The sequence below is a fragment of the Impatiens glandulifera genome, chromosome 6 (genome assembly GCF_907164915.1).
Source record: "Impatiens glandulifera chromosome 6, dImpGla2.1, whole genome shotgun sequence".
Lineage (NCBI taxonomy): Eukaryota > Viridiplantae > Streptophyta > Magnoliopsida > Ericales > Balsaminaceae > Impatiens > Impatiens glandulifera.
In genome coordinates this window covers 40857402-40885061 of record NC_061867.1, presented here as the reverse complement: position 1 = coordinate 40885061, position 27660 = coordinate 40857402, and the positions used below count along the sequence as shown (strand labels likewise).

The following is a 27660-nucleotide window of genomic DNA, read 5'->3' as shown; positions in this document are numbered from 1 at the left end:
TCGTGCCGCATGTACCGATCATGCTTTCTTTCAAATCTTTAGTTTTTCTCTCTCTTTCTTATTTTCTAACTTGATGAGATATTTGTTTTTATTTAAAACCTTAAAGTATTATTTGAAATTGATTTTTTTCCACTTTTTTGGCTTTAATTTTGTTATTTTAAAATACACAAAAACAATAAAATAATTATTTTTAATTTATTTATTTTTATTTTCATATTTTTAGGATTTAAATAAATAACTCTCTTTAGATAAAATGGATACAACAATTCGTAGAAATTATTTATTTATGTCCTTTAATTTTTTTAAAATTATTTTGAGATAATACGGGCAAAACATTTATCCCAAATATATTTTTTATTTTAGTTTTAACTCTTAATTAATTTGATTAATTATTACAATAATTAATCATAATTAATGGTTTATAATAAATATGTTTTGATCGTTAAGTTAATTATTTTGATTTTATTTACTTAAAATAATTCAAAATAATTATTTTAATATTATAAATTATATTGTAGATTTTTAGTAGTTATAATATGATAGTACTAGTTTGTCTAACTATCAAATCTCTCCCATTTCAATTTGCTTTGTTATGTGTATTTTTTTTCTCCTTTTTTTGTTTGTTTGTTTAACTTTTACATCTTTTATTTTTTATTTTGTCGTTTAAATATTTACTTCTTTTTAAGAAAGAAATTCATTTGAAATTTTATTGATTTGAATTACAAAATAAGAAATAAAATATTGTCAATTGTGATTTTACTCCATAATAAGCTTGTATTTGGGTTTTTCTTTTGGATGGATTAATTTAAACTATTTTCACAATTCAACAAGCACCTATCATTTAAACTTTATCAACTAAGTTATTAAAATATTTTTATTCTATTATTTATTAAAATATTTTTATTTTTGATTGTTTAATCTCATTCAATCTAGTTGAGGACAAATAACTCGTATATTTATTACTCGGTTGGGAATATATTTTTTTTGGTTTTATTTGGATTTTCTCCAAAATTAAAACTAAAAAAAATAATAAATTTTCTTTTAACAAATTATTATGTCTTTATATTTTTATTTAATAATTAATTTATATTAAAAAAAAGTAAAGGATAATTTTAATATTTTAATAAATAAAGAAATTTATTGGATGGTTGATGTAATATATTGAGTTGAGGATAAAAACCAATAACCACTTATTCAAAAAAGGGCTTATAGTTAAATAGAATAAAATTATTTAAAAATTATAACAAATAAAGAATGACTAGATGAATAGTTTATCAAGAAATTAAAGAATGTGATCATGACATAAGTCCTTGACGAAGCTTCTAGAAAACCCCCAACTTCCAACTTGGAACCTTGGAAAGAAAATGTGACATGTTTAGTTTTTGACCATGAGTTGATCAAGTCTTCCCCGATCAGTTTATTTTTGACTTGGTATGATGATCACCTAATAAAACAAGAACGCGTATAGAAACCTTTTCTTTTTTTCCTTTTTAGGGTTAGTAGTTGTAAAATTAATATGTTTTTTTAAATTATTGAAAATTTGAATTATTTGAATTTTTAGGTTAGTTAATCAAAATAATATTTATATTTTGTATTATGTTTGTAAGTAAAGTTTAGTTGGATAATATATTGATAAATATATGTTTTCTAATTTTCGAATGTGATTGTAAATATACTTAAAAAAAGAATTCACTTAATTATACATTTTGATTTTATTTTTTATATGTATATTATTTTTATATTTATTAATTTATTTTAAATATTTAATTTTTATATATTATTCAAATAATTCGTTACAAATTTAGAAAAATATCAGTGTAACAAAAAAATATATTAGAAAGAAAGTTTCTTTTATATATTTTTTTAATTTAATTCCTTATTTTTTTAAGTTAACGATGAAAAAATATATTGGTTATACGTTTATGAATAATATCCTAAAAGGAGTATTTTTTTTTTCAAAAGATGTTAATTAATTCACATACACCAATCCAAATAAAAGTTGTTAAACAAGCCCAAATTGAATAATTAAATTTAATAATAAGAATAAAAAAAATGTTCACATCAACAAGACAACAAACCTTTGAATAATTAAAATTAATTAAAAAACAATTCACACCAAACTAGGTCCCTCCACCATAGATCTATAAATCCAGAGACCACTTCTCCATTTGTATCATCAAAACTTCTCTCTCTCGAGTCTCGACCTTTAACACAAACATATACACTCGAACTCGATCTTCCTCTATTTCTGCAACCGCAAGCAAAAATGAAGCAAAAGATGTTGATTAAGGTGAACATGAACACTGACAAGTCCCGATCCAAAGCGTTGAAAACCGTGGTTGGGCTTTATGGGGTTGAATCAGCAGCTCTTCAGGGGAATGACAAGGATCAGTTAGAGGTTGTCGGAGAAGGTGTAGATTGTGTTGTTCTTACAAGGCTTCTTCGGAAATATGTGGGTTATGCCGACTTGATTTCCGTCGGTCCGGTGCCGGAGAAGAAGCCTGAACCGCCTGCAGCAGTAGTAGCAGCTATGCAGGCCACTCCCGAGATGCCGGTCTGGGTATATCAATATCCACCCATTAATCAGCCCTATGTTTACGATGTCAGAGACAGTACATACTCCACCTGTTCCATCATGTAAATATATTGAAGAAGAAATTCAAGAACGGGGAAATTGAAGATGATGACTCTCTCTACCTAGAGCAAATGATCAATAATGATCATTTTTATCCTCTGATTTCTATTTTGCTTTCTTAGCTAATTAGATTGGTTTATTTAGAAAAAGAAAATCAGAGTGGTTTTTTATAGTCTATAACAGTTTTGTATAATTATAAATATTATTAATAAATAATTAAATTTGTATAACTTAGCACTTTTAAAAATAGGAATTATATATTTTTGACAATCATAGCAGGATGTCAAATAAAGTATTAAATGAGTGTTAAAATAATATCAAATGGTGCAACAGAGTATCAAAATTAAATGTTAAAATATGGGTATCCAATTTTGATACGTGATCAAATTTGATATGGCCCAATCACAGCGTGCCAGCACTGGTGGTTACTTTTTTGTTTTTGTTTTCTTTTTTAAATACACTTTTGCATAATAATTGATCAAATATATATATATATATATATATATATATCATTATTTTTTATTTTTCGAGATCTATAAATAGAGACTTGGTTTGTGTCATTTGAACACCAAAAAAATTCTGAAACTTTCCATCATATTATTATCTTTGTTTGTATCACCTTTCTTTTGAAATCTTCAAACTCTTTCATGGATACTTCACAAAACTACAACTTTTTTCTAAATTACTTCCCAAATCAAGCTCAAAACCCAAATATACAACCTTCGAACCAAAACATGATGAATTACCCATGGTTAAAAAAAATGAAATTATGTATAAAAGATGTGGAAGTGAGAGAAAGTGAAAAAATAATTTTGCAACCTTGAATAACACTCTGTTATAGGATATATACTAAAAAGTGGGTGTTAAAATAGGTGTTAAACTGACGTGACAGGATATTAAATAAAAAAATTTGATACCCTGCTGTGAATAGTCTTGTAGCTATAGCTGATAAAGATATATATGACAAAGATACGAAAGAATGAATTACAACTGTTATAATTAGTGTTGTGTTCTCTTGAGGATAAAGACTTGACTTTGGGGTGTAAATTTATTTTTATTTATTTATTTATTTATTTTTTATGATTATTAGTTGAATTTGGATGATTTAAAACTATTTGATTTAGAGCATATTTTTAGGTAGGTTGTTTATTAATGTGGAATGTCCGATAGGAGATCAGAATCATTTATGTCACATATTTAACTTTTTCAATTTTTATTTTTAAATTTTGTGTTTTAAATTAAATGATTTATTTAAAAAAAAATAAAAAAATACTGATTATAGTGATTTGAGATGAAAAATAAGATATTAAAATAATAATTGTGATTTTACTCCATAATAAGTATTTTAAAGATTTTTTTTCTTTTTAATTTATTAATTTGAGTTATTTATATTATTCAATAAGCATGTCACAATTAAACCTTATTATCAATTAAGATATTAAAATATGTTATTTTATAATCTTTAATGTCATCCAATCTAATTGAGGAATAAATAACTCATGTATTTATAATTAAATAGAATAAAATTATTTAAAAATCATATCAAATTAAGAATGAATAATTCAATAATTTATTAAAATGTGTACTATAAATTCAAAGAATATGACACAAGTCCTTGAGAAGCTTTTATTACTATACCCCAACTTGGAACTTGGAAGGAATGTGTCAATGGTTGACAAGCTCAATTATCAAGTCTCCTCCAAACAGTTTATTTTTGACTTGTGTGATCACTATTGAAACAATAACGCTTATTTCCTTCCACTTTATTATTTTTTTTAAAAGTGAGTAGTTTTAAATTAATTACTATTTTATTAGATAAATAGTATAGTATCATAAAATAAAAAAAATAAAATAAAAAATCTAATTCGCATCGTATTGATGCAACGAAATATATTTTAATCCAAGTTATAAGAACGGCAAACCACGTCACAATAAAATAACAAAATATTACAAATTTTCCCACTAACTTTTCCACAAAAACACTTCTTTTACGTAAAATATATCATTAAAAATTTGAAAAATAATAGTTTTTTTTAAAATTAAATAATGATACAAATAATATCACTAAGATTTATTTAAGTAAGTGTTTACAAATTATTTAACAACAAACTATATTTTCATTATCTATTATAACTAATAATATATAAATAAAGATTTAAAAGTTGCAAAATAAAGTATGAAATAATGGTGCTGATGATAATTAAATTTGTAATATATATATATATTAACACTCGCAAACACTAAAAAAATCTACATACTCAATTTATAAAATTAAAATAATTATTTTAATTTATTTTTGTATAAATAAAATCAAAATAATTAACCCTATTACGAAACATAATTAAAACAATTAATTAAATTAATTATTATGATAATTAAAATACATTTAATTAAAGAAAATGACCAAATAAAATAAATAAAATTATTTGAAATAAATGTTGTACTCATTTTATTATAAAATAATTTTAGAAAAATCAAAAGATTAAAAAAAATAATTTAAGATGAAATGATGTACTCACCCCAAAAATTATTTATTTAACCCAAAAATATAAATAAAAAAATTCAAAATATTTGTCATATTTATTTTTATTATCTTGTGTATTTAAAAAAAAAACTAAAAGGGTGAAAGAAAAATGAATTAAAAAAAACACTTAAGGTTTTAAAATAAAAATAAATCAGTAATCTAGTGCAGCCAAAACCCGAAATATTCGCTGCAACTAGAATTACCATCATCGAATGAGCATTGGATTGTCGTCCAACGCCCATGGTCACGTCGCGTCGCCCACTGTAGCTGAAAGAAGGCGCGTCCGCAAAGTAGGCGACCAGCTAACGCCCATTAACTGAAATGCAACGAAGTTCATGGAACGTGATGGAATTGCGACGGAACGTAAACGGTCCGCTACATGTATGTGTTCTCTCCCAAAACAATGACATTTTGAACTCCGATTATCTCATTCGTCGCAATTTCCGGAAGGATAATAATAGACGCCATATTTGAATCAAAGATGGAACTCAACTGTTTCTCAACCTTTTCGGTTGATTCGAAAGGTGAAATGATCACCTTACTTTGTTGATCATTTCCCCTACACATTTAGGCGTAATCACTGCCTATTTCGACAAGTTGATCCAAGAACAACCAACCATTAATGACTTTTAGCTGATTCAATCCACTTTGATGGTTCAATCAACTTCATGAGGCTATAAATAGCCTCCCTCAATAATTCTGAAGCCAAAAGAATCAATCTCCAACTTCAAATCAAAGAAAATCAGAAATTCGCCATTAAAGCTTCAAGCTTTCGGATTTTTCGAAGTCTTTGCATAAGGCCTTAAAGCTTGGATCAAGGCGTCCCAAAAGCTTCTGTAAGGTCTAAGGAGTGTTCTTCAATCCTTTGTATGCTTCCAATCACCCTTTAATTCACATTTCCATTGAATTTGAATTTTTTATATTTAAATATTCATAAGTTTGTATATTGTCTGGTTGTTGGATTTTAGGATTGATTCTTGTTATGGTACCAATCAAGTATATCAAGTATATCAAAGCTAATTGTTAGCTCCTTAGACTTCAAAACAACTTTAAAACCAAAAACCTAATTTTCTAATATAAATTGTTTTAAGCGAATTGATCATCACCTATGTTGATTGATACTTTGGGATGATATTCTAAATGTTCTTAGGAACTTTATGAAGTTACCTAGGCCCTTGGATCAAAACATCCAAGCCTTCATCAAAATTGCAAAACTTGTAATTTTGATGTTCTTGAGGACCGAGAGGTCCGATCAAGAAATCTAACCCAAGACCGAGATGTTCGATCGATGATCTCGATCGAGGTCTGAGAGATCGATCGATGTTCTTCAGCTAAGACCGAGAGTTTCGACCGAGGATTTTTACATCCGATCGAGAAGTCAGACCTAACACTGAGGAGTCTCGCACCTGACCAAGAACACCCGAACCCAATATCGATGACTTCCACCCAAGACCGAGAAGTTAGACCTAGGAACGATGAGTCTCCCACCCGACCGAGAACTCCCAAACCTAGGACCGATGACTTCCACCAAGGACCAAGAGGTCTAACTAAGAATTTTGGTACCTGACCAATAATTCTAGCCCATGACCGAGAGTTCTTAACACCCAGACTAAAGATTTTCAGCCAGGAGCAAGAGGTTTGACCGAGGATCCTAAGCCTCGACCGAGAGGCTCCTAACCTATAATTGAGGGCTCTTAGCCCTCGACCGATAAATGAACCCATGACCTAGTACACCGGTCATAAGGCCTTTTTGGTTCATATTTTCAAATTCCAATATTATTTTGATAATTTTGGAACCTTAAATAATTTTTAAAAATCTTAAAAAAAAAATAGAAAATGATTTCAAAATAATTTTGGGATATTTCTACAAAAAGTATTTTGACAAAGGCAAGTTTATGATTTATTTTTAAACCATAATGTCTTTTAAACTAATGTTCTTCATTTATTTTCCTCTCTAAGTTATCATCAGCAACAAGTAACAGCATTTAAGTAAGATGAATGATAGAAAGAGCGACGCTGGAGCAACGACTCCTGAGTGACTTCCCACCGTGAAAAAAATCCATGGTGGATGAGAGACAAAAAATATGGCGTGCTTTTCCTTCATTTTGATCAAATCATAGCCAGACTATGATCAAATCATAGCCTTCTCCTATAAAAAAGCTCAAAAGTACGAGGTTTAGATTTCTCTCTCATTGAGAAATTCAAATCGAAGTAGACGACGACCTAGAAGACGAATAATACAGAGAAGACCATCGAGAAGAAGACCACCACGAACAAGACGACAATGAAGAATACGGCCACCAAATTAAAATGTAATGATTTTTTTGGGTAAGATTGGTCAGTTTGGGACGAAATGCTCCCGAACATTTCTATATTGGGTATAAATGGTCTAAAACATGGACATGTTGGGGACCAATTCGTACTCAACATGGACATGTTTTGGACTTTTTTCTCCCCCAACATTGCCATGTTCGGGACCAATATTCCTGAACATGATCATGTTCGGGACCAATATTCCCGAACATGATCATGTTCGGGAAGAAATAGTCTCGAATATGATCATTCCGAAAAGGAGCTTCGCGAATTTTATAGAGTTTATGCCCAATAAAAGGGTTTTGGTATTTATGTGTAGTTTATGGCTTAAAAACAATTAAATAAATACCCCAAAATTCAAAAAATAACCAAAAAAATAAAATATGAACATAATTTTTTTTCTAGAAATTATTTTTGTTGAATTTTTGGTGAAAAAAATGTAAGAAATTGATAAAAATTAGATTTCAAATAACCCTTTTATTAAAAACAAAACTGATAATCGGGTGCAACCGAAATTATTTTTAATTAATGCAGCTAAATTCTCAGTCATCGGATCAACGCTGGATTTTCATCTAGCGCTCAGGAACGCGCTACACAGCCCGCTATAACGAAGCCAACGCATGCCCGCTCCATTAGATCAACTAACGGAATGGACTAAACTCGTTAGCCCAGATCGCACAGACACTAACGGACATGGACAGAACGCCTAACAACGCCACTAAACGACGATGTTTCAACCTGTCTTCTTCGCCAATGCAGGACACTCGTCGGAATCGCGACTGATTGACGGTGATTCTTCTTAAAGGCTTATCTCTACTTACAGCCATCCTTATCCCTCTATTTTTCTTCCACGTGCTCGCCTTATCCCTGCCAGCAATACCCATAAAACTAAAAATCTTATCATATTCCCTAGCTAAGTTGTCACGGATTGAGATAAGATTAGGGATAAGAATAAAGATGGCCAATTGGACTTGAATTGAGTTTCCTCGACCGACCTATAGCTAGTATAAATAGTATCTAAGGGTTTCTTAATCAGATCATCAAACACTCACATCATATTACACTACAAATCGAAGAATCTAAATTCCAGCCAAGAACAATTTTTATAAAAAAAAACTTTTTTCGGTAATGCCAACTTCGATCTAGGCTTCTAGAAAGCTTGCAACACATCCAAGAAGTGTTATCCAACTGTTGGTATGAATCCAGAACTTTTGTATATCGATTTGTGATTAAAGATTTGAATTTTTTCAAAATTTTCAAGTTTGATCGGTTTAATCTGTTCTAGGGCTTATTTATGTGTGTTCTTTGTTTAGAATCACTCCTTATATCATGTTTGAACTTTATTTTGAAAGAGAATTGATCAAATCAACCTAACTCAAAATTTTCGAAAATTTGAATTGAAAATCAGGAGTTTTGAAAATTCATGTTCTTGAGTTTTAATCTTTATTTTTTTTATTCAAATAGCAGTTAAACATGATTGTCAACATGTTGAGATGATTTCATGATCATATGAATCATATACAACTTACCGATCATGATTCCATGATCTGTATCAAAAGTTATGAGACTTTCAATTTCTTCATACTAAATGAAGAACACTCGATCCTAGAACCGAGTCCTGTAGGACTAGGACGAGAATCTTCGGTCCAGACGAAGACCAAGGACTGGTGTTCTTGAGTTAGGACTGAGACTGAGGATCGATGTTCTTAAGTTAGGACCGAGAATTAAGACTAATGTTCTTGAGGAAGGACCAAACCCAAGACCGATACCCAAGACCTAGGGCTGAAAAACCCAACCTAGTTTTCTAACCTAAGACCAAGCACTCCCTTTAGCCTATGATCGATTTTTCTAAACTAGGACCGAGCCTCCTCCTAGCCTAGGACTAAGTACCACCTAACCCTAAGACCGAGGACATAGATCGATAAAATGGACCTGGGACCGAGCCTCCTAGGCTTAGTACCGAGCAACATAAGTTTGGGTCGAGCCTCCTGAACTTAGGACCGAGCTCTCCGGTTCCTCAACCAATTGACCCGAGCCCTGGTCTAGACCACATCAGTCTAAATCGAGCCCAGATCAGCTAAATCGAACCCAAATCCTAGGACCACGGTCCTAAATCCTGTTTGGTTCCACTTTTCAAATAAAAATAATTTTGGACTACATTTCATTTTCAAATAATCTCGAAAGGTCATAAAATGATTTTTTAAATATTTTTAGGATATTTCCTAAACTAATATTTTGGCTAAGGACCTGTTTGGAATTTATTTTTAAATTCTAACACTTTTATGATACTTTTAGGGTTTTTACTTAGTATTATATCAACGCAATCGCAGGTACGTCATTCTAAATATTTTTGTACAATTATTTATGTAATTTAAACATATCATTGTTTAGGACCCCCAAACTACTAATTAAATAAAATAAATCTTATAAATAAATTTTAAATAGCTAGACTTTGTTTATTTTAAAAAATTAAAACCATCATTTGACGGGCACGGAAGACATAGCGCGAAAGTTCTTTTCCGGGCGTAACCAAAATCGAACATTTTTATTAAAATTCTGGTATAAATACGTTTATACACGTATCATTAATGATTTTATACAATCATTTGGCGATTCTGATTTCAAATAAATCATCTTTTAAATTAGTTATGTTTAATTAATTTAAACATGTTTGTTTCCATATTAATATTTGGCCCCTAGATTATTAAAATATTTGAACAAAATTAATTATTTTTACATGATTAATTTTAAAGGCTCCCAAGTATTATTTTAAAAATCTTTTAAAATATTTTTTTTTTTTAAAAGACGCCTAACATGAAAAACAAGGTTGAAACGCATCGATCTTCGAGTCTCCTCGCGATATTCCCCATATTTCCACTTGTCCAGGACATGTGCTAAGCTACGAGGGGAGCGATTCTTGGAGTTACAGTAATGGATTATTGTTTTTTTATTTTTCATATTTGTGTTTTATTTTAATAAAATTATTTTTTTTATTTTTTAGTTTTTTTATTAATTTTAAAAATATTATAAATTTATGATACATAAAAAAATATATAGTATAAAATTACAAAAATAAAAATATAAAAAAATAGAAAAAAAAAACTCACTTAGATGTATATACTTGTACAATTAGCTCATTTAGACGTATGTGCTAATAAAATGTCATTTAAACATACATATTATCAAAAATTGACTAATTTAATCTTTTTTTTAGTAAATCACAGTTAATATTTATTTTTTATATTATACATTTATTAATTAAATATTAATATATTTTCTCTCATTCTTTTTCATTAATTAATAAACTCTCTATTTTTATCTTTTTCATAAATTTTTTTATTATCTCTATATAAGTATTTATTATTAATTATTTTATTTTTATATTTTTATATATGAGCATTCATCATTAATTATTTTACTTTATATTTCTTCATCTTTTTTATAATTCTTTCTTATATTAACATTAATTATTTTAAAATTGTTTAATCTCAATAGTTAGATATAACAATGACTTATCCTTTCAATAATAAAAATCTTTTAACACAAAAATAAATTAATTAATAATCTAGAATTCGATAATAATAACAACTCATTCATTAAAGAACAAAAAAGAGTAATAATCAAATATTAAACAAAACAATGTTCATCACTACTACTATAAGTCACGAATAAAAAATTAAATAAAAAATTATTAATTATATTTTTGTTCATATTAAATTAAATAGGAAATAAATCTTTCAAAAATTATTAAAGTAAAACACAAAATTCATAAATAAATTATTAATTTTTTTTGAAAATAAGAATTTAAAAATTATGAAAAATAAAAACTGATAAAAAAAGAATATAAAATAAAAAAGAAAAATTAATATAAAAATAATAAAAATTTAGAAATGAAATAAATTTAATTACCTTAATTAATAAAAATATATATATATTAATATTTAATTAATAAATATATATATTTAAAAAATAAAAAATAACTATTATTTACTTAAAAAAAAGTTTAAATAAGTTAATTTTTGATAGTACGTAGGTTGAAATGATATTTTATTAGTATATGTGAACTAATTGTACAAGTATATACGTCATTTTTTTCTTAAAAAAATTATATAAATTCACTTCAATTAGATTTAAATGACCAAAATTTGAATTACAAACGCATATATATGCATTCGTTGGAGGGAGAATTTGATGAAATAGGCATAATGCAATTGAGAATATTGAGGTGAAAAGGAGTCCAAACACCTAATATTGAGGTGAGTTCCTAATTTGAGTTTGAGTTGAAAAAGATCTTAGAAGTTCATATTAATCTTATATGTATCATCAAAATTTGTTTTATCAAATATCCCTTAAAGATGAACAACAACTATAGATCAATACTTGATCAAGTAACCGATTGTTTTGTCTAAGATACAGGGGACTAAGGAAAATCAATAAAATTGTACAAACTTAACCGATCAAATTGAGGCAATCAACCTTAGTAACCTATCCGATGATTAACAAATCATGATCAAAATTAAAAAAAATATGTATAATTTATTTGTAACAAAAAATATATACAAAATTGAAGGTTAAGTTATTTAACTATTAATCTATAATAAATATTTGACAAAATATAAATAATAACAGGATAACTTTTGGGTGGGGGGGGGTTAAAATGAAAAAAAAAAAATAAATTAAACTGTTTTTTATATACAACTTATTATTATTATTCTTAACTTTAAAAATTTTAGAGATTATTTATATTATTTAATAATGATTTTTACACTCAATTAATCAATTTGAAAATAGAAAATAATCTGTCTTAAATTCCTTACTTAGCTTCTAGTGTAAACTACTTGGAAGGAATACCAATGGATCCAATTGTTGACCCTGACTGGATCTCGTCTTCTTTCATTTTTTAAATTTTAACTTTTAAGATCAGAATTCTCTAGAGAACAACGCGTTTTCTCATCATTTTCAAGGTGTCAATAATTTTGAATTATTTCAGATATTTTAATCATATATATTTTTTTGAAAAAAAGCCAAAAATAATCCCTCAAATGAAATTTATCTTTAAATTCACATAAATCTATTTAACTTCTATAAATAGAAACCACCACTATCACTTCTATCATCAAACTTCTTTTTTCATTCTCTCTAGTTTTACATACACATATCAATCTTCCATCACTGCAAGCAACAATGAAGGTAAGTCATTAGAAATCTAACATTATACATAGATATTGCAATTTGATCATAATTGAGATTTGATACTGATGTTTTTTTTAACTATTACAGCAAAAAGTGTTGATAAAGGTGAACATGAACACTGACAAATCCAGGTCCAAAGCTTTGAAAACAGTTGTTGGTCTTTCTGGAGTTGAATCAGCAGCTCTTCAAGGGAAGGAAAAGGATCAGTTAGAGGTTGTCGGAGAAGGAGTAGATTGTGTTGTTCTTACAAGGCTTCTTCGGAAATACGTGGGTTATGCCGATTTGATTTCCGTTGGGCCGATGCCGGCGCCGGAGAAGAAGGCTGATCCTCCTAAAGCAGCAGCTGTTGAGTCCACTCCCCAGATGCCGATTTGGGGATACCAATATCCGGTCATTAGTCAACCCTACTTTTACGAAGTCAGAGAAACTGATCCCGGTTGCTCCATTATGTAAATATATTGAAGAAGAAGCTGGAAATTGATCAAGAAGATGATGCTTTTTTTTCTCTCTCTATATATATACCAGAGAAAAATTGAGTTTATCCTTCACTGTTTTTTATTTTGATTTTATTAATTTAGTGATTTTGTTTTTGATAAAGTAGTATAGTTTTGCATAAATAAAAATATTTTTAATAAATAAGAAATTTTGTTTAACTTAGCACATTGCAAAGGATGGTTCAATTTATAAGAATGATTGTTTGCCTCATAGATTTTCTTTTAAGTAAAATCAAACATATTTAATAACTTAATGAATAAACTCAATAATCTTAACCAAATATGAAAAGAGAAAATAAAATGATTAAACATATAAAGACACTAAACATTAATAGTTTAAGCAAATTGAATACTATTAATGAATAAGCTCGTTCAAATTAGTTTTATTAAATAAGAAAAAACAATTCAACTTTTTATATTTTATTGTGACTTGTTTTTTATTAATTAGAAAGACCAAGAGTATTGTGAAGTCAACTGTTACCAACTAAACTATAATAATAAAATATATCAAAATAAAGTTATGCAAAAAAAGAAGAAAAAAAAAGAATAACATTAAAATCTCAAGGTATAAACACTAAAATAAAATTGATTTTAGTCTTTTAATGGTTAGATTTATTTATCTTTTCAAATTCACATCTAAAATTTTAATCTTCCTTGGTTTGGCCCCTTCAGTTAGCGCTTGGGGTCTTGGCCTATATCTAGGACTGAGTTCGGTTGATCTTTCCGTCTGGTCGTTGACTTGGTCCTATAGGATTATTATTTTTTTATTAAAATATTTAAATTATTATTTTTATAAATATGATTATGTATATTATGATATATATATATATATATTAATTATTATTTTATATAACTTTTTATTTTTAATTAAATTATTTTCATCTACATTGAGTTGCTTTCTTTGTATTTATTTACTTTGTAAAACTATGTTGTTAACATCAGTTTTAAAGATCAATCCTAAAATGGATAAAAGAAATTTTGTTTGGTTTGGAAAGATTTTGATATTTTGATTAGAATTTAAACAAAATAGAATATTATACATTTATTTGAAAACATCTTTTATTGTTAGATATTTTATTTGACCATTTGGATTTTCTAATACTGATTCTCGTATTTCTTGTTCCGAACTAATCAGATTGCAGCGTTATTATTCTATTATTAAATCAGCCGCGGATAAAACAAAATTATATCAGGAATTCAGATATAATTCCGAGTCCGCTTCATTCATGTAAAATTAAGTCTGAGAAGCGCAACTCAAAGAAAGAAAGGAAGCGTTTTACGTCAAGAAATGTTATTTAGTGAAGTTTGACTCCACTTTATCACTGTAAATATAATGCATTTAATTTACATGTAAAATCACTTATACATTCATGTAAAACTATTTATACCTTCAAATAAAAGCATTTATGCCTTTAAATAAACCCTACTAGATAATCAAGAATAAAACATATTAATTATTTTATAGTCTATATAATTATATATTATATAAATATATGTATATATAAATTTATTTGTGATATATTTAAATTAGTTTGTATAATTTTTATAATTTTATATTAAATATATATATATATAATAATACTAATTTATTCTAAAATTTCTTATAAGATATTTAAATAAATTTGTAAATGACTGACAGGTCACTTTTTTTGATGAACTTGGATATAGCTGGAAGCTTCACACCTAATGGAATAACTACTCGTTCATAGCGTCTTTTCAGTCATAGTGTTCCTTAGTGCTTTTGCCCTTAACTATCTTATTTAGTTGGGCTTGCAATTCTGCGTGTGTGGCTTTAACCTAAGTCATCTTGCGTTCATATTTTGTTAGCGGTGGTTGGTCAGCCGCTGAAATTTGTTTTTCCTGTGATCTTAGGGAGTTGTTTACCTCCTCATGTTGTACCCATATGGTTAGGTCGATATCCTCTTCAGAGTCTTCGTAGATAGAGATTTCCTCTTGAGTATGTTGACCCATATGACGGGGGTTAATGGGGGGTGAATATAACTGAAATTGCATAGTTAAGAAATTGAGAAGAAAGTATGTTTTGGGATGTAGACAAAATTTGTTTATTAGCTAAAGAAGTTTGATCAACGCGAGTTGCTCCGTTACATGTTACAAAGATGTCTTCATTTCCCTGAATTCGGTCATAGAGACCGTTTCAGGTGATGGGGGTTCTTCGGTCTTCTAGTGACGTATAAAACGTCCAATTTTTGGGTCTCTCTTTATGGGGGTTGTGTCGGCTTATCGCAGTCATGAACTGTTGCAAAGAGAAAGAGGTGAGATTTGTAGTTGTAAAAAGTACATATGCAATGCATATGCATATAAAATGAATCATAGAGAGTGAACATCTCCTTTGTGATTCGATAAGAAACATAGAGTTTGTTATATAAACATAATATTTGCTTAATTTGTTAAAGACAGATGTCACGGCCCATTGAGATGGGGGTGAAGATGTCAAGCCCACAAGGTGCAATCTCTAGAAGTTTCTGGATTTTTGTTTGATTTTCCCTCATGTGGAACTCTCTAAAATCCTCTAGAAGTTCTTGTTCTAGGTAGGTCATGGAACTCTCTAGATTTCTCTAGGAGTTCTCTTTTTGAATGTAAGGTCATAGAACTCTCTAGATTTCTCTAGGTCAAGGAGGATCTAAAATGATGTCTCCACTTGTATATAAACAATTCTTGGCCATATACCAACCACCATGTACAACACCTCACTCTTGTAAAGCAATAGACAAGATATTCTCCAAGCTCTTTCTCTCTCAAGTATTACATCTTCTTGCATCCTTTAGAAGGCTGATTAGCTAGGATTGTGACCATCAAGCCTAGTGCCGCGCGGGATGAAGAAATATTCTGTGACCGAGTTTTTATCTGTAACATAGAGCTCTCTTATTGACATTTTACAGAGAGAGTTTAAAAGGGAAAAAGTGTTGACGGAGGTCATAGGCTTTAAGTCCATTTGTAGCCTATTTCCATACTAGCATCTTCTTCCTCTTCGTTTTCCTAGACCTGCTCGTATACTTGGAGAATAACATTCTTCCTTTACTTTTGTAGGATATTCATTTGGAAGGCGTCATGCAATTTTTACATGTATCCTACATAAATCATGTGATCGATTTGCCTGGCAAAGACGACCTTGATATAGTTGTAGCTGAATTACTTGAACATGCTATTGGTTTAATAACAGGTAAACCCATTCCAAGCCTAAGAGTATAATCATCGGCTTGTCGTTCATCATGAACGTCATTTTCTTGATGGGGTACCATGACAATATTTCCTTAATTTCGTCATTGCTCCGTACAAGAGGCCCAGGCAAAGCATCCTTCATTCTTCGGTATTGAAGGGAACGGGATATGATGCCATCTAGAAGTACTAGCGGTAAACGTTTGAGTTTGTCGAGCAGCCAGATGTAGAGAATTAAGGGTGAGCCCATTTTGCTCATGGTGGAAGATAGGCATGAGTTGTTTAAGCCCATCAACGTTTCTTCTATAATAACACCCGAGGGATCTTTGTTTCCCCTTTGAATATGGTATGCTACCTCTAGGATTCTTGAGGAGGGTTTACCATTTACTGGTATTATGACGAAGTGATCTAGTGGGATCGTTATTGTTATCATGGATGATCCTAAAGTTAAAGGGATTTCTCCATTGCTTATTTCCTTCTTCGTCCATGTTTGGAAGTATATGTATGTCCTTAGGAGGATAACATCGGATGTTACCTTAGAGTATCTGTATTCCTCTTGCAAGAGATTGCTTAAGGACATTGATTCTATAAATGGCTTCAAATGTAGAACATTCTTGTTGTCCGTCATGAGGATAGCTCGAAACTCCTCTATGATTGGGCACATAGACCTTTCTCCCATGAAGTAAGTATGTTTTATAGTGTCCTACCTTCGTTTCATTTCCATCATGAATGTGGAGTTTACCTCGAAGTTTATGAATCCCATGATTGTAATAAGACCAAAGGATTGATAGTTCCACTCGTTTGCGTGAAAGTTATCAATCCATGGAACTAGCGCGACATCTGTCAGCATGGACATCGTTTGTGATTGAGAATTCAAAACCTTTACAACAATGTGTTTGTTTTGAAAATAAGAAACATGTTTGAGATTCTCACTTAGACTATAAATACATACACATAATATATATATATAGTAGTCATATAAGGAGTTGTAGTGACGATGTCTTGTTGTCTGGGCACGAAAAACAATTGGCTTGGTGATAATAACCAGGTTTTTTGTTCTAAGGGAAATCATAAGAGAGTGTCATTCACAAATAGTGGAGGGATATAACTGCCGCCAAAAACTAGGGAATATCAGCTCAAATGAGAATTTTTCTCATCTCCACAATGTATGCGTCCTATTAGACAATTCATCGTCAAAGGGTGGGGTCGATTCCGTACATTCTAGTTTTTCTTCTCGCAATGTCACTCAGTTTATAACAAGTTGTCATTCCAAATTTACAATCTTTACACATAAGTGTAGAAGTGCCGATCTCGGATTTTTCGATTAAGTTAATTGCCTTTTGTGGCAATGGCTATGTTGACACTAAAAATGTTCCAATTTTTCTTGAAGTATAGATTTTACTTCAACACAATTTATAAATGAGAAGAGAAACCTTAATCGTTTGGGGATCAAACTATCAATTCAACCCTAAATCAATCTTAAAGCATATATCAAATCGAACGACATTAAATTGATAAGTTAAGAAACAAACTCTAAATAAGAATTATTGAGATGGTCTATGAAGAACTCATTGGAGATGGGTTGAATAAAGAGAAAAAAAAAGATAATGGAAGTAGAAAAGATAAACTCGTTAGAAGAAGAGAGAACCTAGAAGATCTTGAGGAAGAAAGAAAAGAGTAGGAGATGCGATGAAAAAGAGAAAAATATATAAGATTTGTTTGTTTTTAAAATGTTGTTGGCAATTAAATTAATATTATATAATACCACATCAATTAAAATGGATAAAATAAATGTTCTTTAACGAAAAAGCCTCATGTGGTCAAATGTTTGATAGTTCGAGCTCCAAATGACTCAACTCAAAGCTCGAGCCTCATTTGATTAAAACATCCCAAATCCGGGCTTCAATTAGTAATTGGTTATTCAATAAATTCATAATAATAATTTTAATTTGAATATAGACTTGAGAATTGGCTTGTGGTGTAGAATATTATTGAAGTATTTGATGTGGAAGAATTTATGCCGCCCTCTCTTGGAGATCTTTTATAGGCTGGCCTTTATCCATCAAATAAAAATCATTTAAGCTATAGATAATCAAAAGAAAAAATAATACCAAAAAGAAAAATAATTTCTATCTAATATACTTCATTTTTATAAATTAATCATTTCAGATTATACTTTCTTATTTACTCGAGATTATTAGGTTTAAAATATATATTTGATTTAATTTATACATTTTATTAGACATTAACACCATCAATCTCAATCATACTAAAGTTAGGGTGTTTGGATGAGTTTTAACCTTCTAAGAGGATTGGACATATCTCGAACCCGCTTAGTTCAACCTCATGGTCGTCAATGTGGGTAGATCCAATGACAGTTGCAGTGTCAGTTGGGCCATTGACTATGATGACTTGGTCGTTGGCGATGAACTAGAGCTTTTGGTGTAGGGTAGAGGCTAAATTATTGGACTGATGAAGCCATGGTCTTCCTTAGATCAAATTATAGAAAGGTTGCATGTTGATGATAGAAAAAACAACTTGAAAGGGTATGTCGACGACTTAGATAGTGCACTTGAGGCAAACCATTATCTCACGGTGAGAGTTGTCGAAGCCTTTAACAAACAAGTCAGATGGTTTGATCTTATCTTGGGATACACCTATTTTCTTAAGAGTCCTCTAAGGACATATGTTTAGAGAGGATCCATTGTCTATTAAGACCATTGGAACAGTCTTCCCCTCCATTTGTACAGAAATGTAAAGGGTTTTATCATGGTTTGTTCGGCTGTTGAAAGACCTTTGTCTTTAAAGTCGATCATTTTGTGTTCCGAACTAACGGATATGATCCTTACTAGTTCTTCAAGGGTGTTGTTGGCATGGATATTTTCCTTGATCAATTCATTGATGACTACTTTCATGTGTTCAATAGAGTACATCAGGATTTCCTATATGGAAATATTAGCACTTGTCTTTATCAGTTAACTCAAGAGACTGTCTCTTGGATTAAGAGCTCTAGACTCATTTTACCTTATAGTTCCTACAAGAAGTTGGGATGTGGATGGCACATTGGCCAGTGTGGTTTTCATGAAACTGGGTTGAAAATTCATTCCACCACATGTTGTCGCGATGTCTATCGGGGCATAGATGTGGGCATTCGTTTTTTATGTCCACCATTTAGAAGTCTTATCAGAACATGTTTTGGACTTATTTTTAGTCTAGAGTTTGATCATGTCGATCTCTAGTTCGGTGTCATGGATCAAGTTCAGTAACGTGTTAAAGTTAAGGGATGCTTCGTCGGTAGTGAGCATGTTGACTTGATTATCCGGTAGCGGATTATATGATATTTCTAGCTTGACGATTACATTTTGATCAATTAAGTCTTGGAACAGGTGATTGAGGGCGCTACAGCTGTCAGTAGAGTGGATCTTTGCTTGGTGGTAGTCGAACCAAGTATTCTCATATTTTCCCAAGAATGGTTTGTTTGTTCTTGGTGAGAGGGGTTTGATAAGATTCTTTTTCTGGAGAATCTTCAACTCTTGACTTATAGGAATTCCTAGGTCGTAAAACACTCTATGAGGTCTAGGTGCCTTTGGAGGTGTGGTTTTTGGTATGAGTGGTTGTACCTGTTGGAATTTTTAAACTAGTTCTATAAATTCCATTAATGAATGGAAATTAGAATATGGATAATAAAATCAAATCAAATTCACATGAAATTCAAACGTGAATTAAAGGGTGAAATTTGATCCAAATGTATAATTTAAATCAATTAATTTAAATTAATTGGTCTAAAATGCCTTGCTGACCAATTAACAAAATGTTGTTAATTTGTAGTGTAACAACTTACATGAGTTTGTTATTATTATTATTATTATTTGTTATGATAATTTATATTATTATTAACAAATTGGAAAACCATGTAATGTTAGTATTGAATTGTAAATGCCTTAATTGTTTTGGCAAACAATTACTCTATAATGAAGAGAAAAACGTTAAGGTAATGAAGAGGCAGACAATGCCAACCGTTGGATCAAATGATGATTTTATTTAATGGTTTAACTTTCAACAATATAAGACCTCTCATCTCTAATCAAAAACAACTTCTTCATTTTCATTCTTTCTCACTCTAGAATTCCAAGAGTCTTCTTCTTGTTTTGTGAGTGTTCTTCGAGTTCTTTGTTCGATTTTTCCGTTAAAACCCGGTGATAGTTCAGGTACTTTATCAAGCTCGTTGTGTAGTGATTTCGGTGCTGAATCACTACTAGATTCGTTGTACCCTGGGAGACAGCCATCTGTGATAAGCTCTAGCACATGGGGAGACGGTGAAACTGTTTTAAGGGAAATGTGTCTAACACATGCCTCGAATCAACCATCAAATACGGTGATATTGTTCTTCGTATATCTTATTTTATTTTTATTTATTTGTAACATCGTATGTATATATATTTTTCTGTTATTTCAAGACATTATTTCTAACAGCACCTACCTTAGGCTATGGAGGCTTACTTGGGCTCGTCTTTGAGGCGATTGCTCATGTTAGGCAGTGGTTACCTGGTATACTTATGTATTTTTCTTTCTCGGGAAATGACTTAGAGGTGGGGTAGCTTTGATTATTTTTCCCTATCTCCCTTCTTTCTCAATAGCGTCATCGAGGTTATTACCGATTTTCAGCAATTTCTTCATATTTTGGAAGGTTTTGACGGCGTATCCAACATAATATTATCCGTTAATTCTCTCTAAGATCATATCGATTTGACCTTGTTTTCTCGGGGGGAATCAATTTCCTCAGCGACCTTTTTCCATCTTTTGATAAACACGAAGAATTTCATATTTTCTCCTTGTATGATGTTTTTCAACCTCTTTACTAGTCGTTCGAGGTTGATATGTATTGAGAAATGTTCTATGAACGCTACAACCAGTTCCTTTATGCTTTATAGATTGATTAAATTTTGCTGGTGATACCTGCATAGAGTAGCGTCATCGAGGTACCAGGGGAATAAGTGGAGAATAGTCGGTTCTTCAAGTCGCAATGGGGTCATTGTAGAAGAGTACATTTTGAAAATGAATGATGGGTCGCTTTTTCGATGAACTTGGATATAGCTGGAAGCTTCACGCCTAATGGAATAACTACTCGTTCATAGCATCTTTCCAATCATAGTGTTCCTTAGTGCTTTTTCCCTTAACTATCTTATTTAGTTGGGCTTGCATTTCTATGTGTGTGGCTTGAACCTAATCCACCTGGCATTCATATTCTGTTAGCGGTGGTTGGCCAGCTGATAAAATTTGTTTTTCCTGTGGTCCTAGGGGGTTGATTACCTTTTCATGTTGTACCAATATGGTTAGGTCGATATCCTCTTCGGAAACTTCGTAGAGAGAGATTTCTTCTTGAGCATGTTGACCCATAAGACGGGAGTTAATGGGGGTGAACATAACCGAAATTGCATAGTTAAGAAATTGAGAAGAAGAATGTATGTTTTGGGATGTAGACAGAATTTATTGATTAACTAAAGAAGCTTTATCAACGGAAGTTGTTCCGTTACATGTTGCAAAGATTTCTTCATTTCCCTGAATTCGGTAATAGTGACCGTTTTAGGTGATGGGGGTTCTTCGGCTATCTGGTGATGTATAAAACGTCCAATTTTTGGGTCTCTCTTTATGGGGGTTGTGTTGGCTTATCACAGTCATGGACTATTGAAAAGAGAAAGAGGTGAGAGTTTGTATTTGTAACAAAGTACAAATGCAATGCATAGACATATAAAATGAATCCTAGAGAGTGAGCATCTCCTTTGTGATTCGATAAGAAACATAGAGTTTTCTTATATAAACACACTCGCTTAGTTTGTTAAAGACATGTCACGGCCCATTGAGATGGGGGCGAAGATGTCAAGCCCACAAGGTGCAATCTCTAGAAGTTTTTGGATTTTTGTTTGATTTTCCCTCATGTGGAACTCTTTAAAATTCTCTAGGAGTTTCTTGTTTTAGGTAGGTCATGGAACTCTCTAGATTTCTCTAGGAGTTCCCTTATTAAATGTAAGGTCATTGAACTCTCTAGATTTCTCTAAGAGTTTCTTTTTTGTAAGTAGGATCATGGAACTCTCTATAATTCTTTAAGAGTTCCTAAAGTATGTATAGATAGGAGAAATCTCTAGAATTCTCTATGATTTTTCAAGAGTAGGAGTTAGTAGAATTCTCTAGAAGTCTATAGGAAATATTGGGTTTATGTTAGGTTATAGAAGAGTCTTGAAAAATCTAGGTCAGGGAGGATCTAGAATGATCTCTCCACTTATATATAAATAAGTCTTGGACATAAACCAAGCATCATGTACAACACCTGACTCTTGTAAAGCAATAGACAAGATATTCTCCAAGCTCTTTCTCTCTCAAGTATTCCATCTTCTTGCATCCTTTAGAAGGCTGACTAGATAGGATTGTGGCAATCTAGTCTAGTGCCACACGTGACAAGGAAATATTCGGTGACCGAGTTTTTATCTGTGACATAGAGCTCTCTTATTGACATTTTACAGAGAGAGTCTAAAAGGGAAAAAGTGTTGACGGAGGTCATAGACTTTAAGTCCAATTGTAGCCTATTTCCATACTTGCAACTTCTTCCTCTTCGTTTTCCTATACCTGCTTGTATTCTTGGAGAATAACATTCATGTACTTCCTTTACTTTTGCAGGATATTCATTTGGAAGGCGTCATGCCATTTTTACATGTAACCTACATAATTCATGTGATTAATTTGCCTGTCTACAGCGAAGGAGACCTTGATATAGTTGTAGCTGAATTACTTGAACATGTTATTAGTTTAATAACAGGTAAACCCATTCTAAGCCTAAGAGTATAATCATCGGCTTGTTGTCCATCATGAACGTCATTTTCTTGTTGGGGTACCATGACAATATTTCCTTAATTTCTTCATTGCTCCGTACAAGAGGCCCAGGCAAAGCATCCTTCATTCTTCGGTACTGAAGGGAATGGGATATGATGCCATCTGGAATTACTAGCGGTAAACGTTTGAGTTTGTCGAGCAGCTAGATGTAGAGAATTAAGGGTGAGCCCATTTTGCTCATGGTGGAAGATAGGCATGAGTTGTTTAAGCCCATCATCGTTTCTTCTATAATAACACCCAAGGGATCTTTGTTTCCCCTTTGAATATGGTATGCTACCTCTAGGATTCTTGAGGAGGGTTTACCATTTACTGGTATTATGACGAAGTGAGCTAGTAGGATCGTTATTGTTATCATGGATGATCCTAAATTAAAGGGATTTCTCCATTTCTTATTTCCTTCTTCGTCCATGTTTGGAAGTATATGTATGTCCTTAGGAGGATAACATCGGATGTTACCTTAGAGTATATGTATTCCTCTTGCAAGAAATTGCTTAAGGACATTGATTCTACAAATGGCTTCAAATGTAAAACATTTTTGTTATCCGTCATGAGGATAGCTCGTACTCCTCTATGGTTGGGCACACAGACCTTTCTCCCATGAAGTAAGTATGTTTTATAGTGTCCTACCTTCGTTTCATTTCCATCATGAATGTGGAGTTAACTCGAAGTTTATGAATCACGTGATTGTAATAAGACCAAAGGATTGATAGTTCCACTCGTTTGCGTGATAGTTATCAATCCATGGAACTAGCGCGACATCTGTCAGCTTGGACATCGTTTGTGATTGAAAATTTAAAACCTTTACAACAATGTGTTTGTTTTGAAAATAAGGAACATGTTTGAGATACTCACTTAGACTATACATGTATACACATAATACATATATAGTAGTCACATAAGGAGTTGTAGTGACGAGGTCTTGATTGTCTAAGAACGACAAACAACCAGTTTGGTGATAATAACCAGGTTTTATGTTCTAAGGGAAATCATAAGAGAGTGTCATTCACCAATAGTGGAGGGATACAACCGCCGCCATAAACTAAGGAATATCAGCTCAAATGGGAATTTTCCTCACTTCCACAATGCATGCATCCTATTAGACGATTCATCGCCAAAGGGTGGGTTCGATCCCATACATTCTAGTTTTTCCTCTCACAACGTCACTCAGTTTATAACAAGTTGTCATTCCACATTTACAATCTTTACACATAAGTGTAGATGTACCAATCTTGGATTTTTCAATTAAGTTGACTGCCTGTTGTGGAAATGGCTATGTTGATACTAAAAATGTTCCAATTTTTCTTGAAGTTATTGATTTTACTTCAACACAATTTATAAATGAGAAGAGAAACCTCAATCGTCTGCGGATCAAACTATCAATTGAACCCTAAATCAATCTTGAACCATATATCAAATCGAACGACATTAAATTGATAAGTTAAAAAACAAAATCTAAATAATAATTATTGAGATGGTCTATGAAGAACTCATTGGAGATGTGTTGAAGAAAAAGAGAAAGAAAAAGATAATGGAAGTAGAAAAGATAAATTCGTTAGAAGAAGAGAGAACCTAAGAGATCTAGAGGAAGAAAGAGAACAATAGGAGATGCGATGAAAGAGATAAAATATATATATTATATAATATTATAGATTTGTTTGTTTTTAAAATGTAGCTGGCAATTAAATTAATATTATATAATGCCCCATCAATTAAAATGGACCGAATAAATGTCCGTTAACGAAAAAGCCTTGTATGGTCAAATGTTTGATAGTTCGAACTTCAAATGACTCAACTTAAAGTTCAAGTCTCATTTGATAAAAACACCCTAATTTTGAGCTTCAAATGGTAATTGATCATTAATAAATTCATAATAATAATTTTAATTTGAATATGTACTTAGAATTTGCTTGTGGTCCTTGAATATTATTGCAAGGACTTGATGCAGAAGAATTTATGCCGCCCTCTCTTGGAGATCTTTTATAAGCTGGCTTTATCCATCAAATAAAAATCATTTAAGCTAAAGATAAATCAATAGAAAAAATAATACCAAAAAGAAAAATAATTTGTATCTAATATATTTCATTATTATAAATTAATCATTTCAGATTATACTTTCTTATTTACTCAATATTATTTAGTTTAAAATATATATTTGATTTGATTTATACATTTTATTAGACATTAACACCACCAATCTCAATCATATAAAACTGATACTTATATTTCAATATATATATATTTACATAATGGAGCAGGTGGGTTCACTATCTCTGACTTGATAAACTTGACTACTAGCTGGATAAGGGTATGCCCAAACCGGCATCTGGGGAGTGGCCTCCATAGCTGCTGCTACTGTTGCAGGCGGTTGATCAGGCTTCTTCTCCGGCACCGGTCCGACGGAAATCAAATCGGCATAACCCACGTATTTCCGAAGAAGCCTTGTAAGAACCACAGAATCTACACCTTCTCCGACAATCTCTAACTGATCCCTTTCCTTCCCTTGAAGAGCAGCTGATTCAACTCCAGAAAGACCAACAACTGTTTTCAAAGCTTTGGACCTGGATTTGTCATCGTTCATGTTCACCTTTATCAACACCTTTTGCTGTAATCATTAAAAAAAATTAATCAATTTACTCTTAGTATTCAATTTAAACATAAATAAATATGTAATAAGAAATTTCTAATTTTGTACCTTCATTTTGCTTGCAGTGATAGAAGATTGAATGGATATTTGTTTCTAACAAGGGAGAGAGAGAAAGAAGCTTTGATGAAGTTTTTAATGATAGAACTCATGGTGGCAGTATCTGGATTTATAGAGGGTCACAAATTTTTTGGAGTAATTTTAAATATTTAATAGGTTATAATTGAGGTGTATTATTTTATTTATTTATTTTATTTAAATTAATTACTAGTTTGACTAGTTTCATTTTAATTATTCAAGGGATTTGTTTGACGATAATTAGACATTATTGAGGTGGTTTGGTTTGAGTTAGTTAAATAAACTTGATTTATTTAAAAAAATTTGATGACAGGTGATTTTGAAGAGATATTTATTTTGGTAAAAATATTTGAAAGGTATTAATAAATAGTGATAAATTAAAAAATAAATAAATAAAAAAATATTATAATTAATAATTTAGTGATTTGATTAATAATTGAAATGATGAAAATATATTTGATTATGTTTAAATTTAAGAAAAATAACTAAAATACTAGATCGTGTTATTTTGTTCTTGAATTGATGTGAATATTTAAATGAGAGAATAGTTATTAAACTTATTATAAATCATAAAATGATATTTACTCCATGATTACCAAATTAGTGTGATTATACACCAGATAAATGAATTGTCCATAAAAAAAAAGTATTTAAATACAAGAACAAAACATGACAAAAATATAAATATAAATATAAATATAAATACAAACACATTACCCAACATATTATCGAGTTCATAAATTCTTAAAAATAAAAAACTCTTTATAGAAAATGTATTCTTCAAAACAGAATACTCTCCTAATTAATTGAGTATAAAAGATGAGCAAAACAAAATAAAATTGAAAAAACAAAGTAAAACAAGTTTTAGCATGGAAAAATCTCTCTTCAAATCGAGAGTAAAAAAACACGAGACCGAATACATCACTTAATAATCCACTATCATCAACAAAGTTATAAATAAGGTTCACTCTAGATATATCAAAACTAGAGTCTAATAATTACATCAAGACCATACAACAGTCTTGACAAATAACAACAAAGACAAGAAAGAGAAAGATTAACCAACCTTACTAATTCTGCAATTATGGTTTCTCTTGAATTGACTTAGAAGACTCAAAAAAATATATATTCATCGTTGCCCAAAAATAACCAACAAGCTTTCAACGTTTGAAGTTGATCAAATAGTACAAACTTTGACAAACGGAAATCTCCTTCAACTGCTATCTCAAACCTTAAATCTATTTTTTCTTTACTCTCTCTTGTTGTTCTGTAAAACTCACTGAAAACATAGATGCAAAAATAATGTATTTTCACATTATATAATGTGGTCCTAAATAAAGCTCATACCAAGTTGGGTGTCTCCAACTAGAAAAAAAAACCCAATAAACGACGACCGGTTAGTTGGAGGGCAATGTCAACCCGACAATCGAGCGACAAAACTCAAACTTATTTCATGACAATATATTTGTCATCATATTTGATCAATTATCATTTTTTCTTTACAAGAACCCCTAAATTTGTTTTTGTTATGCTCTTTCTCTTGTTGTTATGTAAAACTCACTGAAAACCTATATAAAAAATAATGTTTTTCACGTTATATAATGTTGGCCTAAATAAAACCCATACCAAGTTGGATCGCTCCAACTAGGAGGACAAAACTTAATATCACCGACCTACTCTATCGACTTTTTAGAACGAATATCAGAATGCTTCATTATAA

At 30.8% G+C, this 27660-nt stretch overlaps 3 protein-coding genes across 3 annotated transcripts; 2 read left to right on the top strand and 1 right to left on the bottom strand.

The window, feature by feature from the left end:
* Window positions 1-2184: 2184 nt before the first annotated feature.
* On the top strand, window positions 2185-2859 carry LOC124941114 (disease resistance protein RGA5-like). Its single transcript, XM_047481381.1, has one exon. It carries the CDS (start codon window positions 2267-2269, stop codon window positions 2639-2641), a length of 375 nt encoding a protein of 124 aa, XP_047337337.1. The 5' UTR covers window positions 2185-2266; the 3' UTR covers window positions 2642-2859.
* A 9717-nt stretch (window positions 2860-12576) lies between these two features.
* Window positions 12577-13318, top strand: LOC124944014 (heavy metal-associated isoprenylated plant protein 16-like). The gene is made up of 2 exons (XM_047484474.1): window positions 12577-12662; window positions 12753-13318. The coding sequence occupies exons 1-2, from the start codon at window positions 12657-12659 to the stop codon at window positions 13116-13118; spliced, it is 372 nt and encodes a 123-aa protein (XP_047340430.1). The 5' UTR covers window positions 12577-12656; the 3' UTR covers window positions 13119-13318.
* Window positions 13319-25417: 12099 nt separating this feature from the next.
* Window positions 25418-25995, bottom strand: LOC124944001 (heavy metal-associated isoprenylated plant protein 16-like). Its single transcript, XM_047484460.1, has 2 exons — window positions 25914-25995; window positions 25418-25823 (listed from the first exon to the last, which is right to left on the bottom strand). The coding sequence occupies exons 1-2, from the start codon at window positions 25917-25919 to the stop codon at window positions 25461-25463; spliced, it is 369 nt and encodes a 122-aa protein (XP_047340416.1). The 5' UTR covers window positions 25920-25995; the 3' UTR covers window positions 25418-25460.
* Window positions 25996-27660: the final 1665 nt, after the last annotated feature.

Bases quoted from the DNA above. Each gene is read 5' to 3' on its own strand.
- LOC124941114 (XM_047481381.1), top strand. From the start codon at position 2,267: ATGAAGCAAAAGATGTTGATTAAGGTGAACATGAACACTGACAAGTCC.